The sequence below is a fragment of the Delphinapterus leucas genome, chromosome 19, assembly GCF_059928025.1.
Source record: "Delphinapterus leucas isolate spDelLeu-1000000601 "Yukka" chromosome 19, BTC_Dleu_Yukka2, whole genome shotgun sequence".
Classification (NCBI taxonomy): Eukaryota; Metazoa; Chordata; class Mammalia; order Artiodactyla; family Monodontidae; genus Delphinapterus; species Delphinapterus leucas.
In genome coordinates this window covers 56,739,650-56,756,314 of record NC_143147.1, presented here as the reverse complement: position 1 = coordinate 56,756,314, position 16,665 = coordinate 56,739,650, and the positions used below count along the sequence as shown (strand labels likewise).

The window sequence follows — 16,665 nt, the reverse complement described above, 5'->3', positions numbered from 1 at the left end:
TATTGATTTTTGTTGGTTGCTTTTTCTTTTTTTACATTACATGTTTTTATTGTTTATCATTTGATTTTGCATTTGGAATTTTAAGTGAGAGGAGTTTTATTTTTATTTCCTTCCTCCAGAAGCCTAGTGTAGCACAGCCAGCCTTTAACATCCAGCAGGGAGCCTGCACTTCCCAGTTCTGAATCTGGAGCCCAGGAGGCCTGCAGTTTTAGCCCTGGTCATGGTTTTGTGTTTCCGTTCCATAGAGACATTTATATCTTATTCAAGCATGGCTATCTTTTCAATTTTCTCTTTTTTATATCTTACTACCATGGGAATGTTCTTGAAGAGGTATGTCAAAGTATGTACCTACCACACTGTCTTGACGATCTTGATTTTCCTAAAATCCATCTCTTTAGGCTATAAACACATCATATTATTAGGAAAATGAAACTCAAGATTTACTTTCTTCCCTAGGAATAAGCTCAGACTTTGTTTTTAAGTAGAGAAGGACTGTAGAATTGTCACACAGCATATCTTCTCAGTTATAAGACTATTTAGACTCCAGATAGAGGAAAGAGGTTCATTAAACCAGGATCATTCTGGTTTATTTGTTAGAATTTTTTTGATGTTTAAAAACTTGGTCATAGCTCTGGTTTAATTACACCAAGCTTGTTCATGAATGCCAATCACAGTGATTTTTCTCTAAGGAAATAAAAGTTCTTTTTTTTTTTAAATTTATTTATTATTTACTTTTGGCTGTGTTGGGTCATTGTTGCTGCACGTGGGCTTTCTCTAGTTGCAGCGAGCAGGGGCTACTCTTCGTTGCAGTGCGCAGGCTTCTCGTTGCGGTGGCTTCTCTTGTTGCGGAGCTCGGGCTCTAGGCACATGGGCTTCAGTAGTTGTGGCTCGCGGGCTCTAGAGCGCAGGCTTAGTAGTTGTGGCGCACGGGCTTAGTTGCTCCGCGGCATGTGGGATCTTCCTGGGTCAGGGCTCGAACCCATGTGCCCTGCATTGGCAGGCAGATTCTTAGCCACTGCACCACCAGGGAAGTCCAAGGGAAATAAAAGTTCTTTCATCATCATTTCTCAGAATAAGTTGTAGCACTAGGTAGCAGAGGTGTGTCTGTAAAATACCTCACATGGGAAAAAGTATTTTAATTTATGCAAAATTTGTATTGAGAAAATAGCTCTCCTTGCAGTCTTAAATTCTAGCCACAGGAGCACAGTAAATAAGGCACATCTGTCTTACTCTGCTCTGGGCTGGTCAGGCCACATCTGGAGTATCATGTCCAGTTCATGTCGAGACTCACTCTAAGGAGACACAAGGAAATTTGCCGGAAGAAAGCAGCCAGCGAGCGAGGACACTTGAAATCATGTCCTGAGTGATGACTGCAATGACCAGGGCAGGACCCTGGCATGCGGGAGGGGCCGTTCTTTCTACACACTTGCTCATCTTTCTGTCAGACCTCCTTTGAAGAGAGCTAGCAGTTTTCTAGTTGTTGTGTAATCTTCATCTTCTATTTCTAGTTGTTTTAATTGGGTTTAGGGTGTAGTAAGAACCCTCTTGTTTGGAGTTAACAAGACTCCCTCACTTTAGAGTGAACTGTGGAGCTAGTCAGACAGGGGAGGTGATGTAACGTCCTCTGGCCAGAACGTTACATAAGTCAGTTGATGGTCTTATATTCTTTGATTGACAACAGGAAGAGCTCAAGAGGGACCTGAAAATTAAGAAGGAAAAAGACATGATGCAGGCCACAGCTGTCGCTGCCACCTGCCCCGCCGCAGCACCGGCACCTCCAGCCCCTCCGCCTTCCCCGCCACCTCCGCCCCCGCCGCAGCACTCGGGCCCCCTAGCCACGGCCACGACCACGGCCACGCTGCCTGTGGCTTCCCAGAAGAGGAAGCGAGAAGAGGAAAGAGACTCAAGCTCCAAGTCGAAGAAGAAGAAAATGATCTCTACTACCTCAAAGGAAACGAAGAAGGACACAAAGCTTTACTGTATTTGTAAAACGCCTTACGATGAATCTAAGTGAGTAGATCTTTTTGAGCTCTAGTTTATTTTCTTAAAAGTTTAGCTCAGTTTCCAGTTTTGAAGAAAATGAGTATATCAGTAGCAATGTAAATAAAAACAGTTAAAAATAAGGATAATAATATTTCATCTGTGGTTTTGCAGCTGATATTTTTAACGTTGACACTAGAATAAAAGTTTGGTTCTTTTTCCACGTGTTCATGATTCGTGTTTGTCCTTCATCATATTTTCTGTCAGATAAGCTTTCTGTTGCTCCTTTGCTGTCTCCTCTTCTCTCTGGATCAACTCCAGATCAATTAGTAATGCTGTCTGGAGAAAGGTGTACTACTGTCACCACCCAAAGTTGAGATCATCTGTTCTGGAATCTTCCCAACCGCACGATTACATCCAATCCTAAAGACGACCTACATACGAATGGTGCCAAGGGGCTTTTGAGTTTGAGTGGTTTTGGATTTTTATCATGTAATTTTAAGTAATTCTATGGTTTTTGTATTAGAATACTGTAACCTAATATTATTTTTGTCAAAGTTCCCACTTTCTTATTGGGGACAAAAGTCAGAAAAATACAAAAAGTGATTTCTTTCACTCATTCCTCAAGTACTACACTCAAAAATTTGATAAGCATGGCAGCTGGAAGCTGCTTTTGACAGTTGTAACTTGTATTTGGTGATATATACAAGATTTTAGAGACAGTAATCCATAAACATGGTTACACTTTTTTTTTTTCCTATCATTATTATCACTCAGCTGGGTATTTAGCTTCCATTTTCAACATTCAAATGCAGGCCAAGTTTTTAAAGCCAAAATTAACCACAGTGTTAATTTTACAGTACCCAACAGTTTATTTGATTGTGATAAAAAAGTATGATCATTTAGAATTAGGAATGCTTAATGTCTACTGTAAGTGGATGCCTAATCAATTTATAAAATAAAATTGTTTAATGATGTTTAAGCTGTAACATTGAAGCTGCTTTAGTGGTGCTATTTAAATTACAGTCTGTTTGCAAGTGCTAAATCAAAACTTTTTGTTGGTAGATTTAGCTGTGTGTTGAATCAAACACAGATCAGTGTAGGCATCTGCACTTTTCATTGTCTTACTTTATGAGAAATTAGACATGATTTAAAAAGTAGAACCCTATTGATTGATTTTCCCCTTAGTCCAGTACAAGTCCAATGCAATTTTTGTAAATTTACTTTCTTTACAAAAGATTTTCTTTCTTTACAGAAAGATCTGCTTATGGAATTTCCTTAAATAACAGGACATTTTGGCCTATTTAAAATATTCAGATCAGAGAAATTCATTTCACACACAACTTTTTTTAACACCTAAATTGCATAAAATGCAGCACACGTGTACGTATGCTCATTCTATTGAGTTTGCCTCATTATTTGGGGGATATTTCATATTTTTTAGTTTTTCATTATTCACATTTCAGTATACCGGCTTCATTCATTCCCTATTCTAGTTGGGAAGAGTTAGTGGTTTTTAAGGAGTATTTAGTGATCTCTTGTTCCAAAGTAGGCTCCTTTGGGAATCTAGTGAGAGTGACTAAAACCTGAAATTCAAGTCCTGAACTCACTTCCAGAACACACAGCCCACCACCTGGTGAAGGCAACATACCAAAACGCCCTGAAGGCCTCCACGTGCGGCAGTGAAAATCATGCGGGAATCATAATTCAAAAGAAAAAAGTTGGTGGCAATAGGATACACCACACAACCATTATTCCTTTACGTTCAAAAGCAGGTTAGGTGGAAGCTTGAGGACTATTTCGATTCCTGTAGGCGAATCTGCCAAGAAACACCTTGGTAGAACCAATGGTATCAGCAGGGCCAGTCTGGTTCCCTGCAATTCACACGCTTATTCTTGCCATGACTTTGTCAAGGCGTTCCTCCGGAGCATTCGTCAACACTTTGATACACTGTGTGTTTGTCATAGAGATGCTTTTCACTTTACCGTTTGGGATCTTACATTACAAAAGACTTGAGGATTAATTAACTGATAACCCACAGTTACACACTCATACAGCCCCATCCTGTAGACCCTCTTGCGGTTTTAGATTAACTGTCCTTACATCACTCTCCACTCCGTGTGTCCCTGTTTTTGAATTGAAGTAGTTCTTCACCAGCTAATTAAACTGGCCACTCCACATTGTCACACACATTCTACTAACTGAAAAACTGGCCCATGTCATAGTCTGTTAAAATTAGATTAAATTCCAATATTTACTTAGAAAACTTGGTAGAAACTGAATTACTACATGTACCTTTTTTAGTTTTCTTCTTCATACCATGTTTTGACCATTTTTCTTCTACAACTGGCTGACCTCCTGCATGTTCCTTGTAGTGTAACTTCTCCTTGGTGTTTGCGCTTTGCTTTGTTTTCAAATTTAAATCGTGAGATACATTTTCAAACCTATCTAAGAAATAGCCCTGATTTTGAAATGGCTTCTGTGGCATAGGTTTGACAGATGTAAGTCTTTGATTCTTTGGCTTTGGTTTTTGTGCCTGTTACAGTTTTACACACATTCATTAAGAGGGAGACATTACCATCAGTGTGTTGTTTATTTTTTCAAATTCCGGTGTGTTTTTAAAGACCCACATTTCACTAAACAGTGTATTTGTTGAAATTGATGTGAGCGACTCTGTGTCCCCACACTTGATATAGCATCAGATGCTGTAGTTTGTCAGGGTTAGAATGGTTGGATTCAGGATGTTTAGCTGACTCATTGCAGAAAGTTATCCTGTAAGAACGTGAATCAGGACAGGGAAGACAGACTTACGTACCATGCAGCTCAAAATGACAATTACATTGTCATTTTCATTGTGAATGCTTTTAGGTTCTATATTGGCTGTGATCTTTGTACTAACTGGTATCATGGAGAATGTGTTGGCATCACAGAAAAGGAGGCTAAGAAAATGGATGTGTACATCTGTAATGATTGTAAACGGGCACAAGAGGGCAACAGTGAGGAATTGTACTGTATCTGCAGAACACCTTATGATGAGTCACAGTGAGTTCTGATAAGAGCATCATATTTAATAATTTAGGAAGCCAAATTGCTCTGACTGGTTACTTATTTGTTTTAAAATAAAAAGCAAGGTATTTTTCTGCATATATTATACACTTACATTACAAATTCTTTTCCAATTTTTTTTCTCTTCTTCCCTCTTTACCTCCCCTTCAAAATTTATGTTGCTTCGTAGTGAATGTTTGAGATGCATTGGGGAAAATGTGGTTTAATGGTAGACTTGATTCTTCAATATGTAACATAGAAATTAATGAGATTAAAATGGCCTGACTTGTTTGGACTTTATCAGTGTTTTGAAATGGTGCTTTATTGCAGGTTAGAAAAACACTAATTTGGGTACAAGCTCCGAGACTCTGTTAAACAGCTTTTAGGATTTTGAACTCCCAGTTGGGTGGCCAATATCAGCTTCCCATTTGATATGGTATTAGTTGAAAGATTTTTGTCTTTATTTTGTTTTGAGCTTTGAAGTCAATTAAATGTTTTACATTTTTCTTCATATTGGTTCTCCAATTTTGACAGTGTTCTTAAACCTTTAATGCTTGTTCTTAACATCAGAAATACTAAAGTAACTCATTGGAATGTCAATCTTCAAAAGTATTAAAACAATTATAAATACTAAAACTACTTTATATCCCAGGGTTAGAATATATTCAATGCATGTTTTATTACTTTTTAAAGTAAATTATAAGTAATGTGATCCCATCTGTTTTGAATTCACATTTCCATTTCGGATCTTGCAGATTTTATATTGGCTGTGATCGGTGTCAGAATTGGTACCATGGGCGCTGCGTTGGCATCTTGCAAAGTGAGGCAGAACTCATTGACGAGTATGTCTGTCCACAGTGCCAGTCAACAGAGGATGCCATGACAGTGCTCACGCCGCTAACAGAGAAAGATTACGAGGGTTTGAAGAGGGTGCTGCGTTCTTTACAGGTGAGAAACCACGCTCTGTGCAGCATTTAAAGATGAAATCAATCAGCGTGACCTTGGAAACACGCCTGGGGTTTGACCTTTACAATCTTAGAGCACCTGACTATTTAGTGACTCCCAGCTGAAGTGCTCCACAGACTTCAGTCCTTCCCATGCCGACTGTTGTTGTTTAGCTAATGCTCATGTTTAAAATGACTCATTATTTTTAACCTAAATTTTATTTTTAAAGAAAACCATCTTACCACCATTGATTGAAAAGCAATTTGATTAAATTCTAGTGAGATACAAATGCTTATCTAAGGCTCTGAGCCAAAGCCTTCCCTCCCTTATTAAAAACAAGAAGGAAGGTGGGGGTGGCTTCTAAGATTAGCAAGCATTAGAGATGTATTCCAGGCATAGGAGTGCTAGATTGACACTTCCTCCTGTTGTAATCATAATTAGAAGCGTTGAAAGAACTGAAACGAGAACAATAGTCTCAATATGTGGTTGAATGTTATTTAACATCACCATCACACCTCTGCCACATCATTAGCCTGCAGAGGTAACCATTCCACACTTGGAACCCATCCCACTCCAGTTTAATTGGTGTGATTGCAGTGCCAACATCGCTCAGTTGGCAGGTCATCGTGAAGGGACCAGAGTACAGATTCCTTGACCCCTAAGCTAGTGCTCCACCATCCCTGCTCCAGGCCAAGGTTCCAGACCTCTCTTGGAGAACCATTATTACAGAGCATGCTCGTCTGAGATAATTTGTGACTACAGCAAAAATCATCTAAGTATAAATAATTTCATCTCTCAAGTTTAAAACTGACTCTTCCAGTTTAAAGGTCGATGGATGCAAGAACTCAAATGGGAAACTTAAGTGATATTGTCATTTCCACCTGACAATAACCTGACAATAATGATGCCTTTTTTTTTTTTTTTTTTTTCATTATAGGCCCATAAGATGGCCTGGCCTTTCCTTGAACCAGTGGATCCTAATGATGCACCAGATTATTACGGTGTTATTAAGGAACCTATGGGTAAGTGCTTGAGTTGAACATGGAGTTTTTTCAGAAGTCTCAGCAGCTACTTCATTTATCATCCAAAAAATTGATATATCATGAACATATGCTGAGCAAGACTGGTGAGAGTCCAAACTGGTATACGGTCATTTGTAGGATAAACTGGGAGCACGTATTAAAGTTCAAGTGTGTGTACCTTTGGACCCAGCAGTTGCATCTCTTAGGATTTACATGTGCACAGGTATGTTGTTCATCACAGTAGTGTTCATAATTGCAGAAATACTGAAAATGAAATAAATAGCCATCAGTAGAGGAGTAGCTAAATCAAAGGATGAGCAGAGTATTCTCTACTGTATAATGAGTGAAATCAGTGAACGGATTGGGGTCCTTGTGAGCCTCTCCTCTTTCCTGTCACCTCTTCTTCATCTTTTCCTGAAGGAGAGCAAAGGTAGAAATCCAAGAGAATATAGCCTCATTGCCCAGAAAATAAAAGTGGTACTAAATAACAGCTACAAGTAACTGTACAGTAAGTCCCCTACATAACAAACCTTCAAGTTGCGAACTTTCAAAAATGCGAACGTGCATTCGCATGTCCAGTCATGTAAGTTCATGTGTCTGGTGTCCATTGTCACACGTGTGCATCCTCTACAAGTGGTTGTGCTTTTGTGTACTTTACAGCACTGTATAGAGTACAGTAGTACAGTATCTTTATTTCAAGCCCAGGATGTCTGGAAGCAAGTGTAAAAGCATCGGTGATGTGGCTGGTACTACTGTATACTTTTCAAGTATACCGTACTATACTGTAAGATTAAAAATGTTTTCTGTGTATTATTTGTGTGAAAAGTATTACAAACCTATTATAGTACAGTACTATATAGCTGATTGTGTTAGTTGGGTACCTGGGCTAACTTTGTCAGACTTAACGAACGTGCTCTCGGAACGGAACTCATTCATATGTAGGGGATTTACTGTATTAAGATGAACAGCTACCGGTGATTATATTAAAAATACTTTATCTACGAAAGAAGTTATAGAAATTAAAACATAGCTAAAAGCTTCCAAAACTGCCCAAAAATTAGCTCTAGCTGATGAAAATATTCCAAACGGCCAGCTAAGCATTTTTTAAATGGGTATGGTTTTATTGTATATTTGAAAGTTGCCAGGGGAGTGGATCTTAAAAGTTCTCATCACCAAAAAAAAAAAAGTTTGTAACTATATGCGGTGACGGATGTTAAATAAAAGTATTGTGGTGATCATTTCTCAATATATACAAACATCAAATCATCCCATTGGGACTTCCCTGGTGGCGCGGTGGTTAAGAATCCGCCTGCCAATGCAGGGGACACGGGTTCGATCCCTGGTCCGGGAAGATCCCACATGCCGCGGAGCAACTAAGCCTGTGTGCCACAACTATTGAGCCTGCGTGCTGCAACTACTGAAACCCGTGTGCCTAGAGCCCGTGCTCCGCAACAAGAGGAGCCACCGCAATGAGAAGCCCGTGTACCGCAACGAAGAGTAGCCCCCACTCACTGCAACTAGAGAAAGCCCGCACAACAACGAAGACCCAACACAGCCAAAAATATATACATTAAAAAAAAAATCATCGCATTGTATACATAAAGGTACCACAGTGTTCTATGTCAATTATACCTCAGTTTAAAAATAAAAGGAAAAAATTAAAGGAATTAAAGTTCAAACAGGTTTTTAAGAAAAAAAAAAAAAGACGGGTTGTATTGACGGTAACTTCAAAGATGCAGAAACATGAAGAAGAGATAAATGAGGGCTTATCTTCGGGAAGAAAAACCATAAATATGTTAAGTAGCCGTTACCTCTATCCTCCTCATGTCTAAGATAGAAGAAATTAATCATTGTACACATTTCAGATTTGAATAATCTCCTTTGAGAAAGTACCTGGGGTGTTTATTTAGATAAATAGATGTCTTTTGCTTCTAAAAATAACTTGATTATAGAAAATTTAAGAAATAAAAAAAGTAAGAAAAGATAAATGCACTTTTGATCTTTTTCTCACTGAATGCTATCACATTTTGGTGTGTTCGTGTGTGTGTGTAAAAATTGAAAACTTTTTTTTTTTTTAAAAGTATTGAGATCATATAGTAAATGTTTGTGTCTGGCAGTCATTTTCCTGTGTCATTAATCTTCAATAACATGATATTAATGGCTTTGTATAGTCTGTAAATTGAATATGCCTTAACTTATTTAGCCAAAATTCTTTTCTTGAAGAGCTAGAATGTTTTCCTGTCTTTTTCTTTTCTTTTTTTAATACCACCAAGATAAACAGCATTTTATGTGGGTATGTACATACAGATAATACAGGTCTCCCAAGCATACTGTTGAAAGAAATAGGAAAGTTACAGAGCAATCCCTGGGTTTTAAGCAGTAAACAGTTGTATGTTTTCTAAGGGTATGTACATGTGTTTAGAGATGCATAGCAAATGTCTGGAAAGTTACTAATGTGATTGATTGATTGATTATAAATTGATTTTACTTTTGGCTGCGTTGGGTCTTCATTGCTGTGCGTGGGCTTTCTCTAGTTGCGGTGAGCAGGGCTACTCTTTGTTGCGGTGTGCAGGCTTCTCATTGCGGTGGCATCTCGTTGTGGAGCACGGGCTTTAGGCACGTGGGCTTCAGTAGTTGTGGCATGGGGGCTCAGTAGTTGTGGCTCATGGGCTCTAGAGCACAGGCTCAGTAGTTGTGGCACACGGGCGTAGGTGCTCAGTGGCATGTGGGGTCTTCCGGACCAGGGCTCGAACCCCTGTCCCCTGCATTGGCAGGCAGATTCTTAACCACTGCACCACCAGGGACGTCCCCCCTACATCGTTTTTAATTGTATGACGTTAAGGTAATTTATTTAATCACCCCTCCATAATGGATTTTTTGGCTGTCTGCAGTTTTTACTGCTATAAATGACACTTCTGTGAACATCCTTGTGCATCTGCCCTGTTCTTGTTTGTTTTCTTAGGAAAAATTTCTAGAAATAGAATTTCTGTGCCAAAGGGTGTGTATACTTTTTAGGCTTTTGGTAAGTATTTTCAAATTGCACTTCAGCAGATTGAACCAGTTTCCACTGATAGCATATATCTGTACCCTTTTCTCTGCACACTTGAAAACCCTGAGCATTATCACTCTTTCGAGGAGAAAAAGTTTTCTTTGTAAATATTTATTTCAAAAGAATATGTTTGATGTACAAATGCAGACGTTACAGAGATATAGGGAGTAAAATGTAAAATTTACCACCACTTTCATCCACCTTTAGAGGTTGTCCCTGTGAATAGGCTGATGTTATTTAATTTTTAATTTCTGCTAATTTGGGCAAAGGAAGTGACTCTTTGGCTTTGCCTGTCTTCAGTAACTAGTGATGTGCTTATTACTGTTTGTACTTCTGCATGAGTTCCCTATTTATGTATTCTGCCATTTTGCTCTTGATATATTCATACTGTTGTCAGTGTTACTTAAGGGTTATTTATAAACTAAGGATATTTTAATGTTTTATGGCAATTTTTTGGTCATGTGATAGTTTTTAACATTTTTTTAATTCAGACCTATTAATCATTATGAATTCTACCTTTAGAGTTGTATTTTTAGCCTTTTTCCCTACCCCAGATATATAAATACTTACCTGTATGTTCTCCTAGTACTTTTTTTTTTTTTAAGGGATACTAATTAAGTTGAAATCATTAAATGTCCAAACACTACTCACATACTTTATTACAATTAGTCAGGAAGTGCCCAGAACTTAAGTCTGAATATGGTGATATTCGGGCGGGCTGTGTTAAGCTTTCTGCCTACCTGTACAGCTTATGTGACCTACACAGAATGGATGCGCCCAAGTCTTGTTCGGAATTTAATCAGGCTGGGTACATTTTTGCAGTTGTTCTTGTTTACACGTTTTTCCCCTACCTGCGTAAACTGGAACTATCAAAGACGTGTTTGTGTGTTAAAATATTATATGTATAACATAAAATTGCCATTTTTAACTACTTCTATACGCACAATTCAGTGATTAACTACATTCACTTTTGTCCTTAAATTTTAATTCACCTCGGATTACTTTGGCATATAGTGTGAGGTAGAATTTTTCTTCAGATATAGGTAGGCAGTTGCCTCAACCCAATTTATTAATGCATTCTTCCTGCCTCTGCTTATTTGAAATGACATCCTCAACATAGGTGAAATTCTCACGCTGAATACAGTCATGTCTGTTCCTGTTTTGAATTCAGTTCCATTAATGTTTGTATCATGTTGTGCAATGCCACACGTTTTGTTGTCACAGCTTTATAAATTTTTTTATATAAAATTTATTTTATTTATTTATTTTTGGTTGCATTGGGTCTTCATTGCGGTGCGCGGGCTTCTCATTGCGGTGGCTTCTCTTGTTGCAGACCTGTGGGCTCTAGGCACGCAGGCTCAGTAGTTGTGGCACATGGGCTTCATTGCTCCGCAGCCTGTGGGATCTTCCCGGACCAGGGCTCGAACCCATGTCCCCTGCATTGGCAGGCGGATTCTTAACCACTACGCCACCAGGGAAGTCCCTGTAATTTTTTTTAATGTCTCATAGATTAAATTTTCTCCCTTTACTTTTATTTTTCAAATGTTTCTTAGATATTCCTACACTTTTATTTTTTGAATGTACTTTAAAATTATTTTCTCAAATTCTAAAATAATTATTGAGATTTAGTTAGGAATTGTGTTATCTGTCAATCCTAGATTGATTTGAGATCACTGACCTTTTACTCTCCCAAGTTTTCATGTCATGTTGTATATGGAATTTTCCTTCAAGCACAACTGTCTCCTGGGACCCACTGTTACTTTGGGTGGATTTAGCTCAGTATTCCACAGCAGTTACCTGTGTACCACCCTAGTAATTTTTTCCATTTCTGCACACTACCTCTACTATTACATACTGCTATTTTTATTCATATCAGCTAATATTTTTCCCTTAAGTTTATTTTAAGTAGACACTTTATATCATTACCAACATAATCGGTAAGTCAGTATCACTTGTCACCAATAAAAGGTAACAATAAAAATTTAAAAGGAAACAAAATTATATTATTAAAGTCTAATACAAGGATCACAAAACCACAGAGATTTTATTCTTAATTCTGGACTCCTTCTCTTTGTACATGTAAGGTATTTAATCAGTTGTTTGCATGTGAAAATGTGTTATACTTAGATACGTATTGTTCATGTTGGTGTAGTGTTTGCTTTGTTTCAAACCAATTGAATAAAGAGCTATTCTCTGTAGTTAATTGAAAGTAAAAGACCCTTCTTAACGGTAGCCAAGATTTATCTTTTAGACCCCGAATCAAAAACAAAATTGGAAAAGTGCTGCTATTTTCTTCAAGAATTGCTACGTAGTCTTCACTGGTAAACCAGCCTGGTTCCAGGACTGCTTGGGCAAGATGTTATGTATTCTTATTTGTCAGAACTGCAGGCAGTATCCACACTGGAACAACCTTAAAGCTTTGAAAATCTTTTACATTTTGTTTTTAAGACCTCGCCACCATGGAAGAAAGAGTACAAAGAAGATATTATGAAAAGCTGACAGAATTTGTAGCAGATATGACCAAAATTTTTGATAATTGTCGTTACTACAATCCAAGTGATTCTCCTTTTTACCAGTGTGCAGAAGTTCTTGAATCATTCTTTGTACAGAAATTGAAAGGATTCAAGGCTAGCAGGTAAGCAGATGTGTTCAGCGCTCTGAACTAATTCAGCTCCTAACGAGAAATTGCTGGGTTTGTGTATGATCTGCTTAAAATTATAGTCACTTTTTAAAATTCAAAAAGCATTTATCAAATGCTTACAGAATGTAAGATGCTGTGTTAAGTGCCCTGGGGCACATACAAAGATAGTAGTAGTAAGAGTTCTTGCTCTCACTGAGTTTACAGAAGTATAAAAATGACTGTCCTGGGACTTCCCTGGCGGTCCAGCGGTTAGGACTCCACGCTTTCACTGCAGGGAGCGGGGGTTCGATCCCTGGTCAGGCAACTAAGATCCCGCAAGCTGCGCGGCCAAAAAAATAGTTTTTTAAAACTATGAGACTAATACTCAACACAGCATATAGTAGGTGAAATGCTCAAAGACTGGTAGAATTCAACAAAATAATGTTTTAAAAAAAAGACTGTTCTGTAGGGTAGAGTAAGGGGAAGACCACCAAGTGGGGATTTTAGCGCTTTCTCTTTCATTTGCGTTTGCTGTATCTTTGAAATCATAAATTGTTTTATTCTAATGGATGTTTTCTGTGGACAAAACTAAACTTTAATCCAAGTCCACAGACCTTTTCTTTGAACCTCTCGTAGCATAAAAACATTGAGCAGCTTTGCATGCTATTCAGGTACTGTGACCTTCGCGCTTTCTGTTTCTGACCTTCCGCACCTGCTCCTCCCCAAGCCCATGACTTTCTTCCTTTCAACGGAAGCCTGTTTCCCTTTTCTTTGAGAGCTGCCACCGCTCTGTAGCCCTGAGATTCATTGTTCACCATCCCCCATCCACCAGCCCGCAAGCTTGATCCTCCCTAGTCAGATTGGGTAGATCTTGGCTGGGCTGGGGTCTGGGCATCTGTATTAGCTAATGAACTCCCACGGGACTCTGCATACCAAAGCATAAGAATCAGTGCTCTACCTAGTCATTTTTCTCGGAGGAAAATCTTCAGGGTATTTTCTCTCCTTCTCCTGTAACAAGGTAGATCAAGAACTGTACTTCAGAGTCAGTTTGCATAAGCTAAAAGTGAAGGACAAGCACAACTGAAGTATCCAATCACCTTCTCAGTGAAGGAGTCAAAAACTATAGGCAAGGAGGGAAGGAAAGCCGGTGGGCAGGCAGGCTGTGTAGACCACCAACCAAGAGACTTCACAGAATCTCTAAAACTTTCCCATTTTTATCGTTGCCTGTCTGTTAACCCGTTAGCTGTAAAACTTAAAATGGAAGAGGACTTACTTAATATGACAGAGTCCCCAGGAAAATAATAATAAAGGAATAAAGAGGGGTAAACTCAGAGTGGTGAAAGGAACATGGTAGAAGTTAGTTAGCTGATGAGATTTCAGCAGATTGTGAGGGACAGCAGATGGAAGGCGGCTGACCAGTGAAGGCGGGCACGCGCAGCCAGACGACTCCTCGCGGGCTCCTGCCGACCAATAGGACCCCAGACAGCCTCCAACACGGAGACTCTGAAATAGAATCGAAGGCTCTAGAGAGTAGGAGGAGAGAGCGGCTAACTGAAGATCTAAATCTGGGCTAGTCACACCCTCCTCTAACCCCAGTGTGCAGCCTGCGTAGGATGCCCAAAGAGCTGGAAGAACACAGGGTTCTTCTGCAAAGGAGAAAAAACCATCTGCAGAGAACTAGAGTAGACAGAAGAGAATGGGACCCAGAGGAAAATCCCCTGATCTCTGAAGGATCGGCTCCCTCATTCTAACGCTGGGGCTCTCAACAGGATAATTTACTCACCCCCACCCCGTAAGGGATATTTAGCGATGCCTAGAGACATTGCTGTTTGTCACACTTGGAGGTGGTTAGTGGTACTGGCATCTAATCAGTAGAGGCCAGAGATGGTGCTAACCGTCCCACAGTGCGTAGGATAGCCTTAAAGCAAAGAATTATCCAACTCCAAAATGTCAGTTGTGTTGAGACTGAAAACTGATCTAAAGCAAAGCCTGCCAGTCAGTAAGCCACACACACATGCACAGGGTTCTCCAGGCACCCATCTAGGCTGTTAACTTACTCTTCATAAGTGGGAACAGACAGGGACGGACGGATAGGTAAGGAAAGCCTGCAGTGTAAAGGAGAAAAAGGTCAAGGTGTAACCGAAAAATAGATTCCAGAGAGAACAAGAGAGAGCTTTAAAAAAACAAAACAAGCCTCTAAGTCATGTCCCGAGAGAAATTTTAGAAGGTACTGCATCTGCAAAATAGTGAACAGGATATTAGAAATAAAGAACAATCTGAGAAAAAGAGAGTAACTGGAAAATTTTTTAAACTTATTGTACACATTGAAAGTTAAAATCAAGGAACTCTCAGTGGAAAGAGCAAAACGACAAGGGGATGAAAAATAGGAAAGAAAAAAATGTTATAAAGTATCCAGTATTCATTTCATGGAAATTCCAGAAAGAAAGAACAGAGAAGACAGAGGAGAGGAAATTATCAAAAGACTACTCTAATATAAGAAATATTTCCAAACCAGTGAGAGGCACACAACTTCAAATCCAAGCAAAGCTATTCATTCAAAAAATGGTTATTGAGGGGCTTCCCTGGTGGCGCAGTGGTTAAGAATCCGCCTGCCAACGCAGGGGACACGGGTTCGAGCCCTGATCCGGGAAGATCCCACATGCCAGGGGACACGGGTTCGAGCCCTGATCCGGGAAGATCCCACATGCCACGGAGCAACTAAGCCCGTGCGCCACAACTACTGAGCCTGCGCTCTAGAGCCCGCGAGCCACAACTACTGAAGCGCACACGCCTAGAGCCCGGTCTCCGCAACAAGAGAAGCCACTGCAATGAGAAGCCTGTGCACCGCAACGAAGAGTAGCCCCCGCTCGCGCAACTAGACAAAGCCGCACGCAGCAAAAAAGACCCAACGCAGCCAAAAATAAATAATAAATTTAAAAAAAAAATGGTTATTGAGCCCCGGCTGTGTGTCAGAATTGACTATAGCAGCAGATCAAACCAAGTTCCCGCTCTCCACGGAGCTCATGTTCCTGTGGGATAGGGAGATGGACTGGGGCCGGGGCCGGGGCCGGGGTCATGGAGTGGAGTGGATAAACAAACGTCTAAGCCAGTCTGGACAAGTGGGAAAAGGTCCACCGCACATATACATCACTGTAAAACCTCCAGAGGCTAAGGATGGAAGAAGCTCTTCTGAAAGCTTGTAAAGAGGATAAAACAACTTATAAATTAACAGGAATTAGACTGGTATCAGACTTCTCTGTAGCAACATGGAATGCTAGAGGATTATGGAAGAATAAATCCAAAAGTTTGAGGAAACATGAAGTTTGTGTCTAGCCAGTCAAACGTAGAGGCAGCATAAGTACATTTTCAAGTCATACAAGGATCAGAAAGGGCTTCTTTTCCTTGCATACTTCCTTAGCAAGTTATTTTAAGATGTGCACTAGCAAAATAAAGAAGCAAATCAAGAAAACAAAAGACCTTGAATTTCAAGAAAGCAAAGAGAACGACTCTGACCCAGAGTGACATTTGTACAGCAGGCCCATGCAGCAGGCAGTTCAAATTGGAGCAGGAGAATGGAGCACTCCCAAGAGGGATGCGTCTGGAGGGGAAAAATTGATTCATACATTAGATAACTTAAGAATGTAAGGGGGGAATGAAAGTCAATTAGAAACTCCATGAAAGGCAAAAAGTTGTATAGGTTACTAAGAATGCCCTCCTAGCAAAAGATTAGGTGCTACAGAGAAAAATATTTACATAGTCATGTAAACAGTACATTGATTTTCAACTTTTGGAATGTCTGCAGACAAAGCATGGAAAGATTTAATTTTAAATTACAGAGAAATAGAACTTGTACTCAAGAAGGGAGGAGGGAAAATGGTTCCACGAGCTCAGTTCTCGTTTGCCATAGCAGGATTTAAACAATATAAAGTTGATAAAATAAGAAATAGCAGTGTAAGAGATCTACCTACCTAAGAACTGAAAGTTCCAGGTAACTCATCCTGGAG

The 16,665-nt window shown here is 39.5% G+C and overlaps 1 protein-coding gene across 17 annotated transcripts in view; it reads left to right on the top strand.

Annotated features, from left to right (window-relative positions):
• Positions 1-16,665, top strand: part of BPTF (bromodomain PHD finger transcription factor) — a 132,456-nt gene that overhangs the window by 113,416 nt on the left and 2,375 nt on the right. For 12 of the 17 annotated variants that reach the window (XM_030762077.2, XM_089901442.1, XM_089901437.1 and 9 more), the window contains 4 exons: positions 1,682-2,010; positions 5,781-5,973; positions 6,908-6,992; positions 12,490-12,676. In XM_030762077.2, the coding sequence (XP_030617937.2) occupies positions 1,682-2,010; positions 5,781-5,973; positions 6,908-6,992; positions 12,490-12,676 (794 nt within the window). Of the gene's footprint in view, positions 1-1,681; positions 2,011-4,848; positions 5,023-5,780; positions 5,974-6,907; positions 6,993-12,489; positions 12,677-16,665 lie in introns of all 17 variants that reach the window. The other 5 variants (XM_089901433.1, XM_089901441.1, XM_089901439.1 and 2 more) reach the window with 2 other exon arrangements.